Source organism: Dioscorea cayenensis, chromosome 15, assembly GCF_009730915.1.
Source record: "Dioscorea cayenensis subsp. rotundata cultivar TDr96_F1 chromosome 15, TDr96_F1_v2_PseudoChromosome.rev07_lg8_w22 25.fasta, whole genome shotgun sequence".
Classification (NCBI taxonomy): Eukaryota; Viridiplantae; Streptophyta; class Magnoliopsida; order Dioscoreales; family Dioscoreaceae; genus Dioscorea; species Dioscorea cayenensis.
This window is the reverse complement of record NC_052485.1, coordinates 18878087-18898779: the sequence shown is the minus strand read 5'-3', so window position 1 is coordinate 18898779 and position 20693 is coordinate 18878087. Positions and strand designations below refer to the sequence as shown.

At 32.4% G+C, this 20693-nt stretch overlaps 1 protein-coding gene and 1 long non-coding RNA gene across 13 annotated transcripts; one reads left to right on the top strand and one right to left on the bottom strand.

Annotated features, from left to right (window-relative positions):
• Window positions 1-1593: 1593 nt before the first annotated feature.
• LOC120276710 lies at window positions 1594-5753 on the bottom strand. Its single transcript, XR_005541357.1, has 3 exons — window positions 5711-5753; window positions 4393-4443; window positions 1594-1905 (listed from the first exon to the last, which is right to left on the bottom strand). It is a non-coding gene; the product is annotated as an uncharacterized LOC120276710 (long non-coding RNA).
• Window positions 5754-8232: 2479 nt separating this feature from the next.
• On the top strand, window positions 8233-20693 carry LOC120277413. Of its 12 annotated transcripts, none has more exons than XM_039284258.1 (10): window positions 8233-8605; window positions 9342-9366; window positions 9564-9648; window positions 13032-13141; window positions 13223-13322; window positions 18485-18802; window positions 18887-19013; window positions 19496-19789; window positions 19886-19990; window positions 20109-20693. In XM_039284258.1, exons 6-10 carry the CDS (start codon window positions 18489-18491, stop codon window positions 20238-20240), a joined length of 972 nt encoding a protein of 323 aa, XP_039140192.1. In that variant the 5' UTR covers window positions 8233-8605; window positions 9342-9366; window positions 9564-9648; window positions 13032-13141; window positions 13223-13322; window positions 18485-18488; the 3' UTR covers window positions 20241-20693. The 12 variants fall into 12 exon arrangements, 7 of the variants coding, with proteins under 7 accessions (XP_039140192.1, XP_039140191.1, XP_039140189.1 ...); XM_039284257.1 differs by having other exon boundaries at window positions 9537-9648; XM_039284256.1 differs by adding an exon at window positions 12685-12862 and having other exon boundaries at window positions 8234-9366.

Sequence of the window (20693 nt, the reverse complement as noted above, 5' to 3'; positions counted from 1 at the left end):
ATAATCTATCTATGCTTTTTTGATCATATGTTCATTCAAAAGAGAATCTGATTTTTTTTTAAGGTATTTGCCATCATTTTAACATTTTTTTATTATTTTACCGTAAATAAGGGATATGTTTTATTTTATTTTATTTTATATTTTTTGAAAACTATTGTTAATTAATTTTTTTTTATATTTTCATTTATATAAATTAATGCTAAAAATTTGAATATAGTTTCAATGTGACAGGGAAATCCCTTTTCTTTGTGATATACATGCATTCCAAAATCTCAATTTTTTCCAGGGTAAACTCAAATGTGCGAATTTTTTCGTTATGATTTATATCAATTAAAAAGATAAATTTATATTTTGAAAATTATATTTATCCATACCATATATTATCTGTTTGAATTTACTTGACAAAATAAAATTATAATTAAAAAAACACACACTCATATTATTATCTTTGTCTCTATATTCCACAATATATAATACCTATTATAAGTTATTTGAAGGATAGAATAAAATTATAATATAAAAAACACATTATTATCTTTATCGCCTATTAAAAATGTTAGGGAGAATGGAATTTTCCATGAGGGGTAGAAAGTCCTTTTTTTGGTTGGTTAATTAATTTAGTTTATCAACCAATAAAGAGCATAGAAGATATTTCGTTGAATATTCATTAATCAATAAAGACAACAGAATAAATAAACCAGAAATATATGCACGTGATTTCATTGTTGCTTTCTATTTATTTGATTTTGTTTTAATTTTAGTCATTTTTAATAAAAATAAATACAAGAACTCAGTCTTTTAATAAATTAAATAAAATCTCATGCCACTTGCATGCACAGATTCATAGTTTCAGGTTTATAAATATTTATTTTCTTCCACCTTTTTATTGTATTTGTTCTTCTTTTATCCTTAATTTTTTATTTTTCATCTCTCTTCTAGCTTTTAAATATTTTCATTTTGATTAAAAACAAAATTATTATGATCTTATAGATATTGAATCAGAAATTAGATTGAAATCCAACAATAAACTTTAGTCAATTTATTGAAATATTAGAAGAAATCAAAGATATTAGAATTAAAATCACTACAAGAAAAAGGGTTCATTGGCACGGAAATAAGCTTAAAAATTGTGACAACCTGACTTTGCAACCATATTTGGAGCAATAAAATAACCATGCTTATAGCAGTGGTAACAAAAATATTTTGGCACAATTTTTTTCAATACCGTGCCAAATTTTATCAGTGTTTTGGCACTGTTTTTTACTATTGTACCAAACGTTGCATTGATTTTTGGCATGAACTTTGATTCCATATTTGCCACAATTTTGGCAGAGTTTTATTGGTTTGGTATTGAACACAGTTTTAGCACAATTTTATATACTATATTTTTTCACAGTATTTGGCACAATTTCAGCATAGTTTTATTTTTTCTGTAAAAAAATTAATTTATATAAAATTAATTTTATTGAGATGTATTCTATATTTTAAATTGATATATGAGCAAAATGAATGAAAATATTATTAAAATCATAAATTTACGAACAACTTCAAGAAGACAAAACTCAACAAAACTTTAATATATATCCCCTTCATCAAGGCTAACAAATAATCTAACCTTTAATGAATCCAGCCAATCATCAAAGCCTAGCAATGTAACAATGCTCGTTTTTATATGCTGGATTAACATTAGACAAATAGCAACTAAAAAACTAAAAGAAAAAAAGGACTATTATGATACTACCTCTTGAGATGAGATTAAGAGTGCAATTTTATGCAACAATGTAGTAGAATTTTTGTCATCTTTTCCAAGTACTAAAGTTGTCCATTCCAGATACTGTTGAAGACTTCATGTGGCATCTATGGACAATCCATCAACTCCAATTGTCTTTGTCCAGTAATCAAACTCTGTATATGCATCCTCATGAAAGTTAAAGTGCATGAATATATTTTTGATAAGTGCTTGAGTAAACATATTTCATTATATGTTTTACATACATTGAGTATCATTTTTATCATGTTTTATATCTCATAAATTGTATTTAGTGTTCCTTTGTGCAAATAGGTATGTGAAGAAGGCCTTGATAGTAGAAAAAGAAGCAAAGATAGATTGTGAAGGCACATTTTGGGAGTCTTTTGTGCAACATAAGGAGTAAGACACCAGTGGAGCTCATACACATGGGGGTGTGTGCCAACTTCCAAGAGAATTCAAGTTAAATTATGAGTTGGAAGGGCACAAAGGTAGCCACATTTCCATATCTCTACTTGTGTGAAGACTTCAAGAGCCTTCTCAATGATGATTAGGTGGAAAGAAGCCTCATAACCTACCACGCAGACGTGTACCATATATGTGACCTCAAGAGAAGAGTTTTGGAGCCTCGTTTATGAGGAGCACTATTCACCTGACCGGGTCAGAATTCCACCCAAGCAGGTGAAAAAATCTGCAGCCCACCCTAGCGGGTCAAGGCACATAACAAACACGCGTTGCTGAGTTTAAAAGGCCAATTTGTCCTATTCTTTAGGAGGTTTTTCACAGCTTTTGAGAGGCAAAGCGGCTAAGGTTTAGAGATGAGGTCTTTGTGAATTTGAGAGGTGTTCTTCACCAGCTGTGATAGATTTTTTCTTCCTCATAGCATTGAGGAAGCCATCAATGACCTAGCTTAAGAGAGGAATCCTTCAAGACGTTGAATGATCCATCAAGGCCATCATCACAAATTCAAATGGGATTTTAATTCCATGGATTTCATTGATTTACATTGCATTATTTGTTTTGTAATTTGCCCCATGGAGGGCTAAACCCTAGTAGATATTTGGGCATGTGAAACCTAGAATTTTATTCTTATATTGATCTACTTTGTGTTTTCTATTAAATTTGAGTTTAATTGAGTTTCAATCTTGTTTTCTTATTTCTTACTTGCCTTATTAGTCTTATGGATGATTAGTATGCATGATTTGTTTGTCATTGTGAGATAGAGGTCTCCATTAGGACTAGAACCTCAAGATTGAAGAGGGTTGAGAGGGTGAGTCATGGGATAGTGGAATGTCCCTTTTTTCCTTCCGATTAGTACATTCTATTTCCGCATTCCCTAGGCTTTATACAACCATATTTGGTGTGAGGTGTTGAGATTAAGAGATTTCTCCGTCAGGACCTTGTAGGGGGTTGGAGATCTTTCACCTAGATTAAGTGTATCCTTAAAAATCGAATGTATTCTTAGGAATCCCTAGAGTCTATTGCAGTCATATTTGATGTGAGGTGTTGAGATTGAGCGATTTCTCCACCGAGACCTCATAGGAAACTAATATCAGTGATCTTGAGGCAGGGACCGATTATACTTGGATTTCCTCGACTTGATTAACTCGGTTTAGAAACACTTTGTAAATCTCGGGCCTAATGTCAAATCCTACGAGAAGCATTGCGTGGATACCTCATTTTCATTGATTGAGATTTCCCTCATTTCTACTTTCTTGTTTGCTTGTGACATTCATATTCTCGTGATTAAGTTCATTTCATCATATTCTTGATTTTGACTAGATAACTTAGAAGTAGTTATTACTAATACATCCGTTCTCTATGGATTCGACTACCCAACCCGTTGGGTGGTTTATTACTTCAACACCCGTGCACTTGCAGTACACGCACGTAAGAGATGTGTTAGTTTTCATTCATGAATGTGTATAGGTGAACCTACAATGTCCATTTCATGTCACACAATAAGAAACTTAGATGAAACGAATTATTAGTGATTAAGATTTATCTCTAAGTTATGAGCATGCATGCGCTTTCACAACTAAAATAAAACAAAGATTACACATGTTGCAAAAATACCTTCCCAAATGGTTTTTGATAGACTTGACAAGTCATATTAGTAAATATCTAGACATACCTGGCCATCACAAACAATTCCTGAACCATTTGAGACCCTTCTCCAATGTATTTCTGAACAAGTTCAGAACCAAAAACACGAATGAAAGTGTAATTAGTCTAATGTGCAACAGCTCTAGCAAGAAGTGTCTTCCCAGTACCTGGTGGCCCATAAAACAAGACTCCCTAGGACAAATCACAACACAAGTCCAAATCTTAGCTATGTTATTGAACATAATTGGCACATTGAATGAAACAATCAAAGAAATTATTCTTGGTGAGAAGAAACCTTTGGTAGAGTTATTCCAAGGCTTTTAAAAAGTTCAAGATTTTTCAAACTCACTGACCTGGCAGTGAGTTTTTACTCTTTAAGCATGTTTCTCATCATCTTCCTTTTATTAACATCAAGGTACCATTTTCTTAACCTCAAAACTTTCGGGCTAACATAGAGGAAACATGGATATTTAATTATTATGCCATTAAATTAAAAATTATCAATTTAAATCCCCCAAGTTGATTCTTCATGGACTTACCTCAATAAGTTCATCTGAAACAACATATCCAATGGCCTCTTCAAGGAACATCTGCACAGCATGTTCAAAAAAAGTTCAGTTATGGGCAGATATATTATCAGATAGTAATGTGCTCAAGGAAAACAGATGCCATGGTTGTTCTTATCTTAAACATGCATAATTTTAATAGTTCCCCAAAAAGGGGAAGAACATGTAACATTATAGAAACACTGAAAAATTTTTAGTGATGAAACTATGATTGCCTTCAGAAAAATAGAAAGCATGGAAAAAAATCAGGACATTTTTAAAAAAGGTGAGCAAATGTACAAATGAAACATACAAATTAAGGAGGGAATAGGCAAACATTCTCATTTTTTTAGGAGCATGAATGTTTGTCAATTCTTTGGTTCTTACATGATTGACCTAGATAAGATAATCGAGTGAGAAAATTTATTAATATACAAAGGTAAAAACATAAAATAATCATGTCGATAACCCCAGACCTTCTCTCTTACATCAAGATCATAAGAATCCCAACAGTGTTCACCAACAATCATGCCATCATATGACTGCATAGAAGAAATAAAAATGCCAAGTTGTTTCTACTGAATGCCTAGCATAATACACATGATAAAACAAATTTTGATTATACATCGAACAACAAGTCAGCATGCTAACTACGTAAATTAGAGTCTTCAGTTACATTTACAAGTTCTATGACCTAGACATTCATCAATATCTTCAAGCATAACAATGATGACATACCAAAACAACATTGTTTTATTTTTTAAATTTACATAAGATATCATGGTTGAAATTTTCAAGATAGCACTCTTACTTCCATATACTACTGCCTGAAATAGATCCGAAGCATTGTTGTGAAATTTTCTTTCATCAAATTTATAATATAAAAAGAGAAAATTAAATATATGTGTTAGTTGCGATAATAAAAAAAATGCAGCATTTCTAAGGTCTTGATATGCAAAAAAGTGAAGATAGATTTACCCATCATTTACAGAGGTACATTTGGAATGATAGGATAACCATGACAAATACACAAAGGGATTAGCACCAAAGAGAAGTACAAAATGATTCAATAGATCCTAAAGTACCCATCAAATACCTATGAATATACAAAATAATACAAGAGAGAGATACAGAAAGCCACAACAGAGAAAAGTGGAAGAGCAGACTCACATGGTTTTTTCATTAAACACAACATTAAAATAGAAATTTTAGACACTTCAAGAATATCCAAATTAACTTCTTCAATGGCACAAAGATTTAAAACTATTACCATTTATTAGATATGCAAGTACAAAAGGGATAAATGACATACCAATACATCTTTTCCAACATTTCCAAGAGAACCTCGATGCTTTGCATACACTGCAACCAATATACATAATCATATTAATAATAAGATCATCATAAACAAAACAAAGTAAAACTCACACAAGTGGTGATTCTGTAAGTCCATAGAATAATATATAAATTAGTCTCTAATTCTCATTAATCATAATTCTGTAGTTCTCTAAACATGAAGCATTCAAGTGAGAATTTTCAACTGACTAAAAAGATAATTTACAATTTCAATAGCCAAGCAATTAAGATTTATCACATTATATAGACTGTCTTATTACGAAAAGGCATCTAGGCCAAGCATTTCAATCTTGGTCTCTAGATTTGATCCTCCTGCATCATCTTCTCTATATTTTTAATGAGCAAAAACAACTATTTAATATACTGGTTCTCATTGTTAGGAGAAGTTTCAGTATACTCACTTCATTATCTTATGAATCCACTAGGACAATATTATGTTAAGCAAGTTTTCAGTATAATAAGTCAAAGTGCGCCACTTATCCATGTCCAAGGCCTGCTCAGAAGGCATAGACTATTTCAACTGTCCTGCTAAGCTTTCACATGTTGTGCTCTTCTAATTCATTACATAAATATATAAAATTCTTTTTTCCGCTTGTGACACATGAATGCATTTTAGTGAACTCACCTAGAATTTATGATAAATTGCACACCATCATAGTGGACCACTAGTTACATTCTCTAATTTCCTTTTCCTTTTTTCTTGTACACAGCTAGGAAATACTTAGGCAAACAGGATTTACTAAAAAAAATGCTCTATTTGTTTTGACTTGACTCATTCCTAATTATTTGTATGGTATCATATGAAATAGATATTCCTTATTGATGACAGTTTTAGGATTTCTAATTCAAATTGAATGGGGGCAACTTTATAATAAAACTAACCAGTTTTTTAACCACTTTTGGTTATCATCATTTTAAAGCTTTCAATGATTCTCTTCTACCATTCACGATGAATCAGAAAAACTTCCATTGGAATCAAAATGAAGAAATATGTCTACTAAGTGCACAAATAGCCTCAAATACAATTATCTAAAACTTGCACAATATGAGTTGTCCTATGGGCTATCCACCTAGCAGTAGAGGATGTATGCCATTACCATAAAAGTTATAAAAAATATCTACTGCCTAAAACAGAAAAAAGATAAAAATAAAAATTTATATATCACGGTACAAATCTTATATCAAAGGGATGCTTGGCTTCCTATTTAGATACATAATAATTTTTCCAAAGAAAAAACAATATGACTATGCATCACAAACGTCTTGCGCATCCTTCAATATTCCTTGTGAATATAATATTTAGGCATTGCAATCGCAGGGAGACAGCTCAAAAAAAAAAATACGGGTGCGAGACAGAGTCATCCTGGAAAGCTTGATAAAGGGACAATATAGTGATAGGGTTAATTTTACTATCCGCATCAAAAGAAACACAATCACTACAAGAAAGTTACAATTTAAAAACAGAATATTAGAAACGGAATTTATTCTGTTTGAACTTGCAACAGATTAGCAACGGAATAACAATAGTTTTAAATATGATTTTAATAACAACCGCTTACAAACGGGCATTTAAAAATATAATTTATTAAAATTTTAAAAACTACCGTTTCTAATCTGTTTCTAATAGAAAGGGACTAGAAACGGATTTAAAAATTAATATATTATTTAAATAATATTAAATATTAAAAAATACCCGTTTCTAATCCGTTTCTAATAGAAAGGGACTACAAACGGATTTAAAAATTAATATATTATTTAAATATCATTAAATATTAAAAAATATCCGTTGCTAATCCGTTTCTAATAGAAAAGGACTAGAAACAGATTTTAAAATTAATATATTATTAAAATATCATTAAATATTAAAAAATATCCGTTGCTAATCCGTTTCTAATAGAAAAGGACTAGAAACAGATTTTAAAATTAATATATTATTAAAATATCATTAAATATTAAAAAATATCCGTTTCTAATAGAAAGGGACTAGAAACGGATTTTATATATCATTAAATATTAAAAAAATATCCGTTGCTAATCCGTTTCTAATAGAAAGGGACTAGAAACGGATTTTAAAATTAATATATTATTTAAATATCATTAAATATTAAAAAATATCCGTTTCTAATCCGTTTCTAATAGAAAGGAACTAGAAACGGATTTAAAAAAATAATATATTATTTAAATATTATCAAATATTAAAAAATACCCGTTTCTAATCCGTTTCTAAAAATTAATATATTATTTAAATATCATCAAATATTAAAAACGGATTTAAAAATTAATATATTATTTAAATATCATTAAATATTAAAAAAGAAATATATTATTTAAATATCATTAAATATTAAAAAATGATTAAACTAACTCTATTAACAATGTTTAGTATGAAAATAATTACAGATTAAAGGGTGACATATAAACTCCAAACACATATGAACAAAATAAGATTAATAAAGATAAACATGAATTGTGAGTGTGGAATTGGACCTGATCGTGAGTCCAGCCAATAAAGCTATATTTGGTTTATCTTTATTAATAAAGATTAACAATGTTTATCTTTATTAATCTTATTTTTTCCCCAACGTTAAGGATCGGAAGAGCACTACCTCTCCTTGCTTATCTCCGGCGTGTTCTTCTTTGTCGGTGCCATCGGGATCGTCTTCGCCATTGTCGTGCTCCTTCGCCCCCCCGCGGACTGTGCTGGTTTCGGTGTTCCGGTGTGGGAGAGCTGAGGACAAGCTTAGGAACTTCCGGTCGAGATCTAGCGTTGGTGGCGGTGCTGGGTTGGAGGATCGGCCGAAGTTGCTGGGCTTGGATCCGCTGATCGTCGGGCTGCGCTTCGGAGCACTTGGTTCCCTTCCGATCCAGAGGATCTATCTCGGCACTTATTCTTCTTATTCTTCTTCTTCAATGCTTTGATTTTGATTTTTCGAGTTAGAGATCTCAGCGAATTTAATGCGAATACATGGTTTGATTTTGATTTTTTGAGTTAGGCTCTAGCTCTAGTATCTTTGAGGAGTTCGATCATTATGGGAATTTTAGGGTTCTCATTCCTAGTGCTTGATTTCTCTATTGAAGAGCTGAGAATCCTAGTTCCCACCCTGCCTTTTTTTTCCTCTCAAGTTGTTTGATGGATTGAAAACCTAATTAGATACCAGTTTCTCTGAGCTTAAATGGCTATAGAAAGCTAGAGTTGATGTGATTAGTACTATTGTAGAATTCTTGGTTACTGGTTTGTTTCTTACTTTTTAAAACTTTCAATGTGGAGTGCATTGTAGAGAATGGCCCTTTTTATCAACCAAAGTGAGGTTTGATTTGATTTTTTTCACAAGCATATCACATTCTTTGGAACATCATGAAAAAGAGAGAAAAAGAAAGGAAGAAATATGATAAATAATTCACCTTCAATCAATTCGGTAAGTGAAAGAATGATTCAGATTTTGGTCATGTAGTCATCTGCAACAATGAAAAACCTTTATGTCGATAGCCGAGTTTGTTGGAGTACTCATTGTGTTTCAATGTGATAATTTAGTAGTTTCTATAGTTCATTTACTTATCAAGATTCTGATTTCCTGTCTCATTTGCAGGTCACATGTAGAGACAAATAGTGAGGTACATGTATTTTATATTGTATTATGACTTGATGACTGTGAATTTCTTGTGTTGGCTTCTTTTCTTTTGTCATTACTTAGCATGTGATGGTTATCATATAAATTTTAATATCTTGCTTGATTTATAGGATATAGATTCCTTTGTGATTATTTTCACTTTGATGATTTCAGATAGTTTTCAATCTAATTCTTAAATAGACATTTTTCACTTGCTCGTCGGAGAGGATAGCAGTAGTGTTTGTTGAACTCTCTTCTCAAGGAACTGATCAGCCTCTATTGGGAGGTATGTAATCAATGATGTTTAGCATTAGAGTTTCCTCTTATGTTTTGAGTTGATCTTTTGTGGAATTATTTTTTCTTTAAAACAAAACTGTAAGCATTTGTAGGCATAGCTAACAGGAAAGTGTCATTGGCACAATATTGGTTGTTTTCTAGCTGCATACTATCTATAACGTTTTTGATATCACTGAGGATGTAGGAAAGTGAGTTAACATCGCTTATATTATTAACTGTGGAGATCCATGCCCACCAAAAATCATTTTCTGCGGGGATTATACTCCCAGGTTACATACTTAACAAAATAAACCAAGAAAAATATGACATGCCAAATTCAGCAATACTATGAGATGAAGGATAAAACAAACAATATTGCCATACTATATGTCATATGTCATTCAAACCACAAACTAAACTGAGAGAATAAGACATAAATAAAATTCATAATGCATATAAAAATCAATTCTTGTAAGGATTTGTATAATGTTTTGTTAAATGAGGCATATGAAACAAAAAGCAGTATCAAAATTTAGTATTGAATTGAACAATGGTTAAAAATAGGAAAATATTCATTGTTTTTGTTTACTTCTACTTGGTCATCTAGCATCCAATAGGTTAATATGCTTACAAATAACGATAATAACAATATAGTAATGATATTTCCTAACTGCAAGTTGTTGAATGTAGAATCATTCTATCACTGTAGTAAAACATAAGTTCCTTGTCTTAGAATAAAAAGAAAATCAGTCATGGTTGTGATGTTATATCGGTACCAATGCTTCATAATAAAGAATGTTGATTTCCAAAAACAAAAAAAATGTGCTTTTCCTGCTTCATAATGGAGATTCTTGAAGCCCTTCCCTATCTGTTCTGATGCAGTGCATAATAAGGTACCAATGTCAATATTAAAGATGTGGTTGAATCTTACTTGGAGATGCATTATCAATCTAAATTTGGCAATAATCACTCAAGAAAGAAAAAAAAAGCCAAAAATAAAAAAGTCAATAAGCAAGAAATGAAAATCTCTTGGCACAAGTTAGGGGGACTGTCATATTTCTATTTATGTTAAGAGTTGATTCCCCACCCAAAATTACTACAACTATAGTGTTTTCCACATTAGGAGTTGATATGCTTAAGATTTCTCTAATGTCTATAAAAGGACCAAGTACCATGAAAGTAGCAAGTCTTGTCTTTTTGGTGAGTGAAATGAAGTTGTTTGCTCTTCATTATTTTCTGTGATTTTCATCATTATTTTTCAGCCTATTATATTTTACATTTTAGCATTGTTCTTCTAATTGGAATTCTAATTACAAGTTCCAGGTGGTAATTAGCTTCATAAAGAAAAAATGATTAAGGGAGTATAATCCAATAAGCTTCTTGGCTAATGGAGTCAATAATAAGTTATTGTTGGAGCCATTGATGAGCTTGCAGGATGAGAATTACAGTGTCTATTTCAATGTCACAGCTTGATATTCTTATATAAAATTATATGTTAATTTGTTTTACTGCTATATATGAAGTCTATATAAGAGTGGAATAGATATAATGCAAAACATGGTATTAAACTAAGATTACTTTGGAAATATATATAATATTGTTCTACATTTAAAAAAGATCCAAGTTGATGATTATATGTGACCGTATAATTAAATTGCTGAACAATATTAGAATCTTAGATGCATATTAATTATCCTCTATGTATGGTCTTGAAAGAAGGCATATATTTGTCATGACAGCTGTGGACATTGTTCTTTGTTTTAGCATCACATTCTTGTTTGTCAATATATATAGGCATATGCATGATGCATGATGCATGATGCATGATGCATGTGCATGCATCTTGTTGCTTCTTCAAGCCAAGTTGATATATGCATGCTTTTCTATTATCTTCTTTATCTATTTATTGTTTCACATATGTGATATATTACATGCATTCGAATAATTATCGGGTTCGATACCGAAATATAATTATCAAAATAAAAATCTGAAAGAGGGGACTGAAAGTAGCAGAAAGGGTGAGAATGGGGACATTTGTATGAGAGATTAGTGACAAGAAAAGGAAAACTATAACCACTGGGACACACTCTCAACAAGCTTTTACCATTGAATATCTGGTTTTTTTTTTTTAATCATTTTTATCCAGTGACAATGGGGACATTTGTAGGAGATTCAGTCTCATCAAAGCATCAAGTGACGATCGTGGAGCCTCTCCATGGCAACAAGAGATAACCCTCTAGATGAACATATTAGCATCCTCGACGATTATAGCCAACTTAAGGCATGTAGAATGCACAGGTGGCTTTCCTTTCTGAGGATCAGAGCTCTTATTGTAATCTTTTTTGTGTGAAAGAAGAGTGGATGATTTGCAATCTTATCTTGCAGTAAAAGCTGGTTGTGCATGTTTTTACAAGAGATGCTACAGTGCTAAATCAGTTTTTGTGTGAATTTAACTAGCTTTATTTACTTATTTTCTAATAGTGGTGGGAGTGTGCTGGTATATAAATACAAAATATCTGTTTTTATTATACTAAATGTGGCAGGTCCCTGAGGATGGTAAAAGCTTGTTGAGAGTGTGTCCCAGTGGTTATGGTTTTCCTTTTCTTATTAAGTTAATATGCTAGATTATTAAATATTTGGTTTTTTTTTAATCATTTTTATCCTAAATTATTATTGAATCATTCCATTAAATTAGATTTTTTTCTCTCTTTTGGTCCACAAGCGGAGAAAAAATTATATATATAATTAAAAATAAAGCTAAAATTAAGTTTGAATTTTGACCATCATTTTCGTCACTTAAAAAGAGAGTATAGACCTAAAAGGAAACTCTAGGGAAACTTGCTTATGTACCCCTACAAAAGTGGATATGATTGCTTATGTCTTGCGTTTGTTTTTTCAGTGGGAATCCTAGCTTGTCTTCCCACATTGTGATGCTACTTGTCTTGTTTTCATGGTGTGAATGTGGAATAGTCATCAATTTTAATATCTTGAAACTTTGATATCTTGTGCCCTGCTAATAATAATTCTAACATACACCATATTCCAGGATCAAGCCAAGACTAGGGAATCCATCTTTCAAGCCACAAAAACATCACATCCTTGCTGCAGTTGAGAATTTTGTCGACTTGTTAAAAATTAGATACTCTTCGCCACTTTTCCGATTGAGGACTGCAAATGCCATTCAGGAAAACATTTTAGGAGAAACTAAAGAGTAACTTTTAGAGGTTATGCATGAAGTATCAATACTTCCTTTCCATTTTGTTTGACTGTATGTAGTTACTGCTCAAGCATAGATAGGCATCTGACAAGACCAGAAACTATTGGATCTTTTTTTGACTGAATTGGATGATAAACAGTTAATTTAGTGTTATTCGTCGATTATTTTTCTGCCAGGAAAGGGTACGTTTCCATAACGTAGGACCTTCATCGATCCTCGGATTGATTGTTATGAGTATTGAAGATGGACACGAAGGAGTGTCTGGCATAGCTCAACTTGATCCATTGTTAGTGAACTCTCTCCTCTCTATATCTTTCGTATTCCTGTGAATTATGGATACTCATGTAGTTGCACATTGCTATTGCAGATACTCTTTTATCGTCGTCGTATTCAATGCAAGACCAACTGATGTTTTATTGTCAATCCCCGCGTTAACTGCTAAACGACTTCAGTTGCATCCTGTTCAGGTAGCTTCTCAGTACCTTGATATAAACAAAAGTCATTCTATCTGCAATTCCTAATAGAAAGTAGAAGCATTGTGTTGGTTAATGTCCACAGATTAGCTCAAGGTTTTTTTACATGGCCTCCAACTGAAAATGGATTCTTGTTTTGTATGAACTGGATGTTTTGCAGTTATGATTTTGGGCACGCAACAAGTTTGAAGAGACACATAAGAAATAACAAAACATAATGAGGAGAACAAAACGAAGGGTAGCTCTAGTATAAAAATACATTGGAAAGTGAAAATAAAACTTGTAGCAATTTCAAAAAGTCATGTACTAAAAAACTAAAAATTTATGAATGTTGATGGCCATTGTGATAAGAATTGTTTCTATGCTTTTACACCAACCCGGAGTAAAATATCATTAAAAATACACCAACAATTTTTTATATATCTGAATTTCTTCCAAGTTGTTTCTATGCTTTTACTTCTTTTAATATATTAACATTAAATTGATGCTAAAAAAATTGGGTTTATCATATTTTAGAAATATTATCTGTTTTAATTTTTCTGTCTATTAAAAAAACAAGTAATATTCATAAAAAATAAATAATTTTTTAAGAGAATAAAATCCCGTTTCATCAAAAGTAAAATAAATAATTTCTTCCTATGGTGTTATTACTTATTTGCAGTTGTCTATCTATCTCTAGTGGATGAATTTTGTTCCTTCTTTTATTTTTTTAAGTTTTTTTCTAATTTGTTACGCTTTTTATTTTTAGTAGTTTTTTTTTTGTCTTAGTCTCTTCGTTCTCTCTGATTTTTTTCTCAATAAATTGTTATTTATCTATTTTTGTTAAAAAAAAATTTATCTCCACTCTACCCGTTTCTCTTCCATTGATGTATTGGGCATTCTTAAGGACTATAAATTGGATACTGTTGATTGTATATATAAATAATCATTTTAATCTTATGATTAATGTAAATCATTAAAGATATATGGAATTATATAAGCGAGTAAATTTTAATGTTTAGAGGTTTAAAATTTAAGTGTGTAAATGTCATTGAGGTTTAAAATTTGCAGTAAAAAAATTAAATTATTTATAAGTAAGTAATTCATTTTTCCTCTTATTCAGTGTATATAGACTATGAGAATTGGGTCTGCAGTGTAGGCACTAAGCTGTTCCCTTAGAAACTTCAGTGACCATGCCAACTATAACTACAAAAGTTTGCAAACTCTTCTGCAAATGTGTGCAAAAGACACCATAGAAACAGTACCATGAATAAACAAAATTCATCCACTAGAGATAGATAAACAACTACAAATAAGTAATAACACCATAGAAATATTATCTGAAGGGTCACTCTGACTTGTTGACATCTCTGCTAGAGATCAACCAAACAACAATCCAAATTAACGATGCATTTGCATTGTTTCATTTTTAAAATTTATCTGTAGATCTAAATATAGCAGAATTATTTTATTTTATAGTGAGCATATGTGCAATTATGCTCGGTGACAATTGACTTGAATAAATATCTTTGTTAGTAGTTAGTTTGATTTGAAACCAAGTTTTGAGAAAGACTGTCTACTTTATCCTAATTTCTTGCAAGGAATAAATGAGTTCATCAATTTCGCAAAAATGCATCCAGAATGTATGGATGGTATCAAAATTAAGTGCCCATGTAATCATCGCAAGTGCCAAAATCGAGCTTTTCACATGGAAGACACCGTTAGATATCATCTTATGAAGTATGGATTTGTACCGTACTACTATTTGTGGGTTCTCCATGGAGAACCTTCTATGTCTGATAGTAGTACTCATGAACAAGATGTGGGAAATGAATCAGTTTTGGGTGTTGAACCACTATCGCAAAATCTATGACAACAAATGGTTATGGACGTTGCAGGTCCTGATTTCTCTCATACTAACACAGAGGAACCTCCAAATGCAGCGGCTCAAAAATTGTTTGAAATGCTAAGAGCTGCTAATCAGGAGGCGTGGCTAGGTTGTGGAAATCATTCACAATTATCAGCTGTTGCAAGAATGTTAAACATAAAAGCAGAACATCATTTGACATAGAGATGCTTTGATGACTTTTGCCAGTTTTTGAAAGAATTATTACCGACTGATAATGTAATGCCAGATAACTTCTACAATACAAAGAAGTTAGTTCAAGGATTGGGCCTACCAGTTGAGAAGATTCATTGTTGTCCTAATGGGTGCATGATATACTGGGGAGAAGACAGTGAATTAATGAGTTGCAAACTTTGTGAGTTTCCTAGATATAAGCAGCGAAGAGTTGGTTCATCTAAAAATAAAAAAAATATCCCATACAAGAGGATGTACTACTTTCCTTTAACCCCAAGGCTACAAAGATTGTATGCATCAAATGTGACAGCAAAAGAAATGAGATGGCATGCAGAAAATGAGCCAGAAGAAGGGGTTATGCGTCATTGTTCTGATAGCCCTGCGTGGAAGCATTTCAATAGTACCCATCCTTCATTTGCATCAGAAAATCGAAATGTAAGATTGGGATTGTGTACTGATGGATTTCAACCTTTTGGGCAGTCAGGTCAACAATATTCTTCTTGGCCAGTAATACTCACTCCATACAATTTACCCCCTTCTATATGTATGAAAGAGGAGTATATATTTTTGACTATAATAGTTCCTGGCCCTAGAAATCCGAAGGATATATTGGATGTGTATTTGCAACCCCTAATTGTAGAATTGAAACATTTGTGGGAAGTTGGTGTTGAGACTTATGATGTATCAAAGAAAAATAATTTTCAGATGCGTGCTGCTCTTATGTGGACCATAAGTGATTTTCCAGCATATTCAATGTTGTCTGGGTGGAGCACTGCGGGTAGGACTGCTTGTCCGTATTGCAAACAAGATTCAGATGCATTCACTCTAACAAAAGGTGGGAAACAATCTTGGTTTGATAATCACCGTAAGTTCTTACCTCATAATCATCCGTTCAGAAAAAACAAAACAGCTTTTCAGAAAAATAGAACAGTAACAAAGATAGCTCCAACTATTCCATCTGGTGATGAGATCTTGAAAGAAATAGAAGATTTGGGCTTGAGGAGTGTTGTAGATTCTGGTGCACGTGAGATTAATAGCCGCATTGCTAGGATCAGTGGTTGGAGAAAACAGAGCATTTTTTGTGAGTTACCTTATTGGCAGACAAATCTCATTCGACACAATCTTGATGTTATGCACATTGAAAAAAATGTCTTTGATAATATATTCAACACTGTTATGAATGTGGAAGGGAGGAGTAAAGATAATACTAAATCTAGGGAAGATTTGAAGGAATTCTGTTGTCGACATGCCTTAGAAAAAGATGATGCTACCGGAAAATATCCGAAAGCATGCTACACTCTTGATAGGCAATCAAAAATTGTGCTTCGTGAATGGCTTCGCAATCTTAAATTCCCGGATGGATATGTATCGAATACAGCCCGATGTGTTGATATGCGAAAGCTACAGCTTTTTGGTATGAAAAGCCATGACTATCATGTCTTTATGCAGAGATTACTCCCAATAGCATTTCGGGAATTGCTTCCATCAAATGTTTGGCAGGCATTAACAGAAATGAGTAATTTTTTAGAGAGCTCACTTCGACTGTACTCCAAGAAGAAAACATGTTAAGGCTTAATGAAGAAATTCCTCTAATTATTTGCAAATTAGAGCGTATATTTCCCCCAAGCTTTTTTGATTCAATGGAGCATCTTCCGGTGCATTTGACTTATGAAGCATGAATTGCGGGTCCAGTACAATATCAATGGATGTATCCATTTGAGAGGTAAAACCTTTAAATTGTTGTTGTACACTCTCTACTTGAATTATATCAATTGACTCATTAAATATATATATAAATTTGTAGATATCTTAGAAAACTGAAAAAGAATGTGAGAAATAAAGCAAGAGTTGAAGGCTCCATATGCAATGCCTATTTAGTTGAGGAAGCAACATCATTTTGCGCACATTATTTTGAACCACATGTAAGGACAAGACATCGAAAGATACCCCGTAATGATGATGGTGGAGAAGATGCAGAAGAACATTTTGGCAACTTATCAATTTTCATACGTCCCGATAGAACATTGGGAAAAGGAAAAATTAAATATCTTAATGAAGATGAATATGCAGCAGCACAAATGTACATTTTATTAAATTGTCCAGAAGTGCAACCATTCACCAAGTATGACTACTTTTTTTTTTATTAAGAAGATTACGTACTTCACCTCTGCCTATATACTAATATAAGGTTATATTTCAATGTATTAGGATCTTTGTTGATGAATTAATTGCGGAGAATCAGCACATTGATGATAGACATGTTGATGAAAAAATAGAACATGAATTTGCAACATGGTTTCACCAGTTTGCTCATGATCCTTGCAAAGGCATTTCCAACCAATTCTTGAAGGACTTATCAAAAGGTCCATTAAGGAGCTATAAGTCTTATAATGGGTATGTGTAAAGGGCACGAATTATACTACAGATGAAAATGACTATTATGGCCAATTAGTTGAGGTTTTATGCTTGGAGTACCCGGGATTACCAATTAAGCGAACAATCTTGTTTAAATGTGATTGGTTTGATCCAACACCGAAAGTGGGTACAAAATGTCATCAACAATATAAACTCATGGATGTTAATCATAAGCGGTTCTTCAACAAATATGAACCATTTGTTCTTGCCTCCCAAGCAATTCAAGTTAACTATGCAACATATCCTAGTTTAAAATGTGACAAGGCCGATTGGTGGGCAGTGTTCAAAGTAAAAGGTAGATATGTTGTAGAGCTTCCTAAACAAGTTCAACTGAAGACATCAACAACATGTGAAGAACCTTTTCAGCAAGATAAAATGGAAGTTTCATCTATACAAATCAATGTTGATGAAGAACAATCTCTAAATGATCCAAGTGGAGAATTGATTGAAATTGATGATGATGGCATTGAGGTTGAAGATGATCCTATATTTGAATTAGAAAGCAATGATGAAGATGATGAGTTTGATGGAATTGAAAGTGGTAGTGAATAAATTAAGGTAATATATTTTATAAAACTCCTAAAAGTAATGAAGCGAATAATAATAATAATAGCATAAGTTGCTTTTTAGTTCCTTCTGATATGTTTTTGTATATTTTCTTATATAACAATACTTGTTCAAGCAAAATGAGAGGGAAGGGTTGTAAAGGAGGTTCAAGTTACAGAGGTTCATCCGATAGTTTACATTCGATAGCACGTGATGCTCCAGCTCAAGTTACTTCTGCACCGAATGTATTGTCACGGCCATTACCTCCATCTGTTGCTAATACTTGTGCGGGATCATCATCATCTTCTGCTTCTACTCCTTGTGCTAGTGGAGGGGTTACCCCTAATGGTGAGCCTACTATGCATGCTAGAGATACCCCGACATCATCCATGGATTGCTTGCCCCTTACTATTGATGAGTCAAGAAGACCACGCATAAAGCTAGTAAATGGAATGTAAGTATTAAAATTGCTATATTTTTATGTACAATTGGTAATGATGAGGTATTTAATTTATTCATTATCTTTGTATATTTGTAGGTTGCATCCCTCAGATGTCTGTGCTCGAAAAATTACATTCATCTTTAAGGAAAGAATGGATGAGAATGGATACAGTTGGAAGAATGTCTCTAAGGAGACAAAAGACTTCTATTGGAATGAATTTCAGGTAGATTTATATAATATTTAAAATAAATTTGTTTGCTTATATTTGTAATATTTATTGAATTTGTAAATCCTTAACATGTTGGTAAAAATAAATAATTGATGTTGTTTGTGAGGATAAATAAATTGTAACGTTAATTTATCCTCACAAACCTAGAGATTATTTGTGCATAAGTATTATGTTATCTACATCATTCAAATATTATTCCTTAGTTAGTACTTAAATTGGTAATTGTTAGTGAATTTGAAAATCATTATCATGATTGTTTGGATGTTGGCAAAACACATAATTGATGTTGCTTGTGAAAGTAAATTTTATTGAATTATTAATTATATAGTGTCGTTCTCCATAATTAAGATTTTATTGTTAGTATTTTACTATAATTATAATTATCAAAACATTAGTAGTTTAATATAAAACATTGGTTAGTATTTTTAAATCGATAATTATATATAATATGTATGTTTGTTTATGTTAAACTACAGAAATTCTTTGTGTGGGATGAATCAATGTTATCTGCTATTAAGATGGCATGGCAACGTAAAGCTGCGGAACGGTATAGAGCATTGATGTGTAGTTTGAGAAAGGGGAAAGAAAAATCATTGCATGTGTCTGACTCTGCATGGAAGACATGGACCGACGCATGGAATTCTCCGGAATTTAAAACTCGGTGTGAGACAGCTACCGCAAACCGACTCACGGAGATTACAGGACCTGGATCTGGTATATCCCGACACACAGGAGGTTCCATTTCTCATGCTTCCCATGCGGATAGATTGGTAATTTGTTTAATATTTATATAAATGTGGTTTTAAATTATAAAGAATTTGTTTGGTGCTAATTGTTACAAAATTCAATTTGTTGTATTATTCTAGCGATCGAGGCTTGGACGTGATCCTCGCCCTTTTGAGCTTTTTGAAGTAACTCATACAAAGAAGGGTACCTCCATGCTTGTTGATACACGTGCTCAATCTGTTAAGGTAAGCAGAACAATTTTTTGTGAGGTTTTTAATTATAGACTTTCTCTACAATGTTATTGTGAGTTTATATTTGCTTGGTTTAAGAATAATATTTAATGAGTTGAGTTAATTGATGTAGGATCGCTATCTGGAGCTTGTGGAGCAAGCATCTCAAACGCAAGAAGGGCTTGACGAGCTTCCTATTGTGGATGAAACAGCTTTGTACTATGATGCTGTTGGGGGAGGAAAGAAAAGTCGGGTTTATGGATAGGGTCCCAGGCGTGTATCTTTTATCCACATTCATCTTCGAGTTTGTCCACAGGTTCATCATCTGAGGCACTACATGCTGAGGTTAGAGATTTGCGTCAAACTTTTAGTCAAGTCCAAGATCGTGAGGAGAGGCTTCAACAAACACTTGACCAAGTCCAAGATCGTGAGAAGAGGCTTCAACAGACGCTTGGCCAAGTACAAGATAATAACAAGGAGCTTCAACAAAGTTTGCTTGAAATGAAATAGGAGAGGGACCAATATCGTGCGGAGATGATGCGTCAAATGAAGGACATGATGATGAGTTTTGAGAGGAGGATTCTTCAGCAGTCGCAGTTTACCACACAGGACTCACAACCAGTTACTAACGATCATGATGTTGGCTTATAGTTGTATTTGTCGTATACTTATTATTTTGTGTTGAACATATATACTTAAATATTTCTTTTTGTATGAA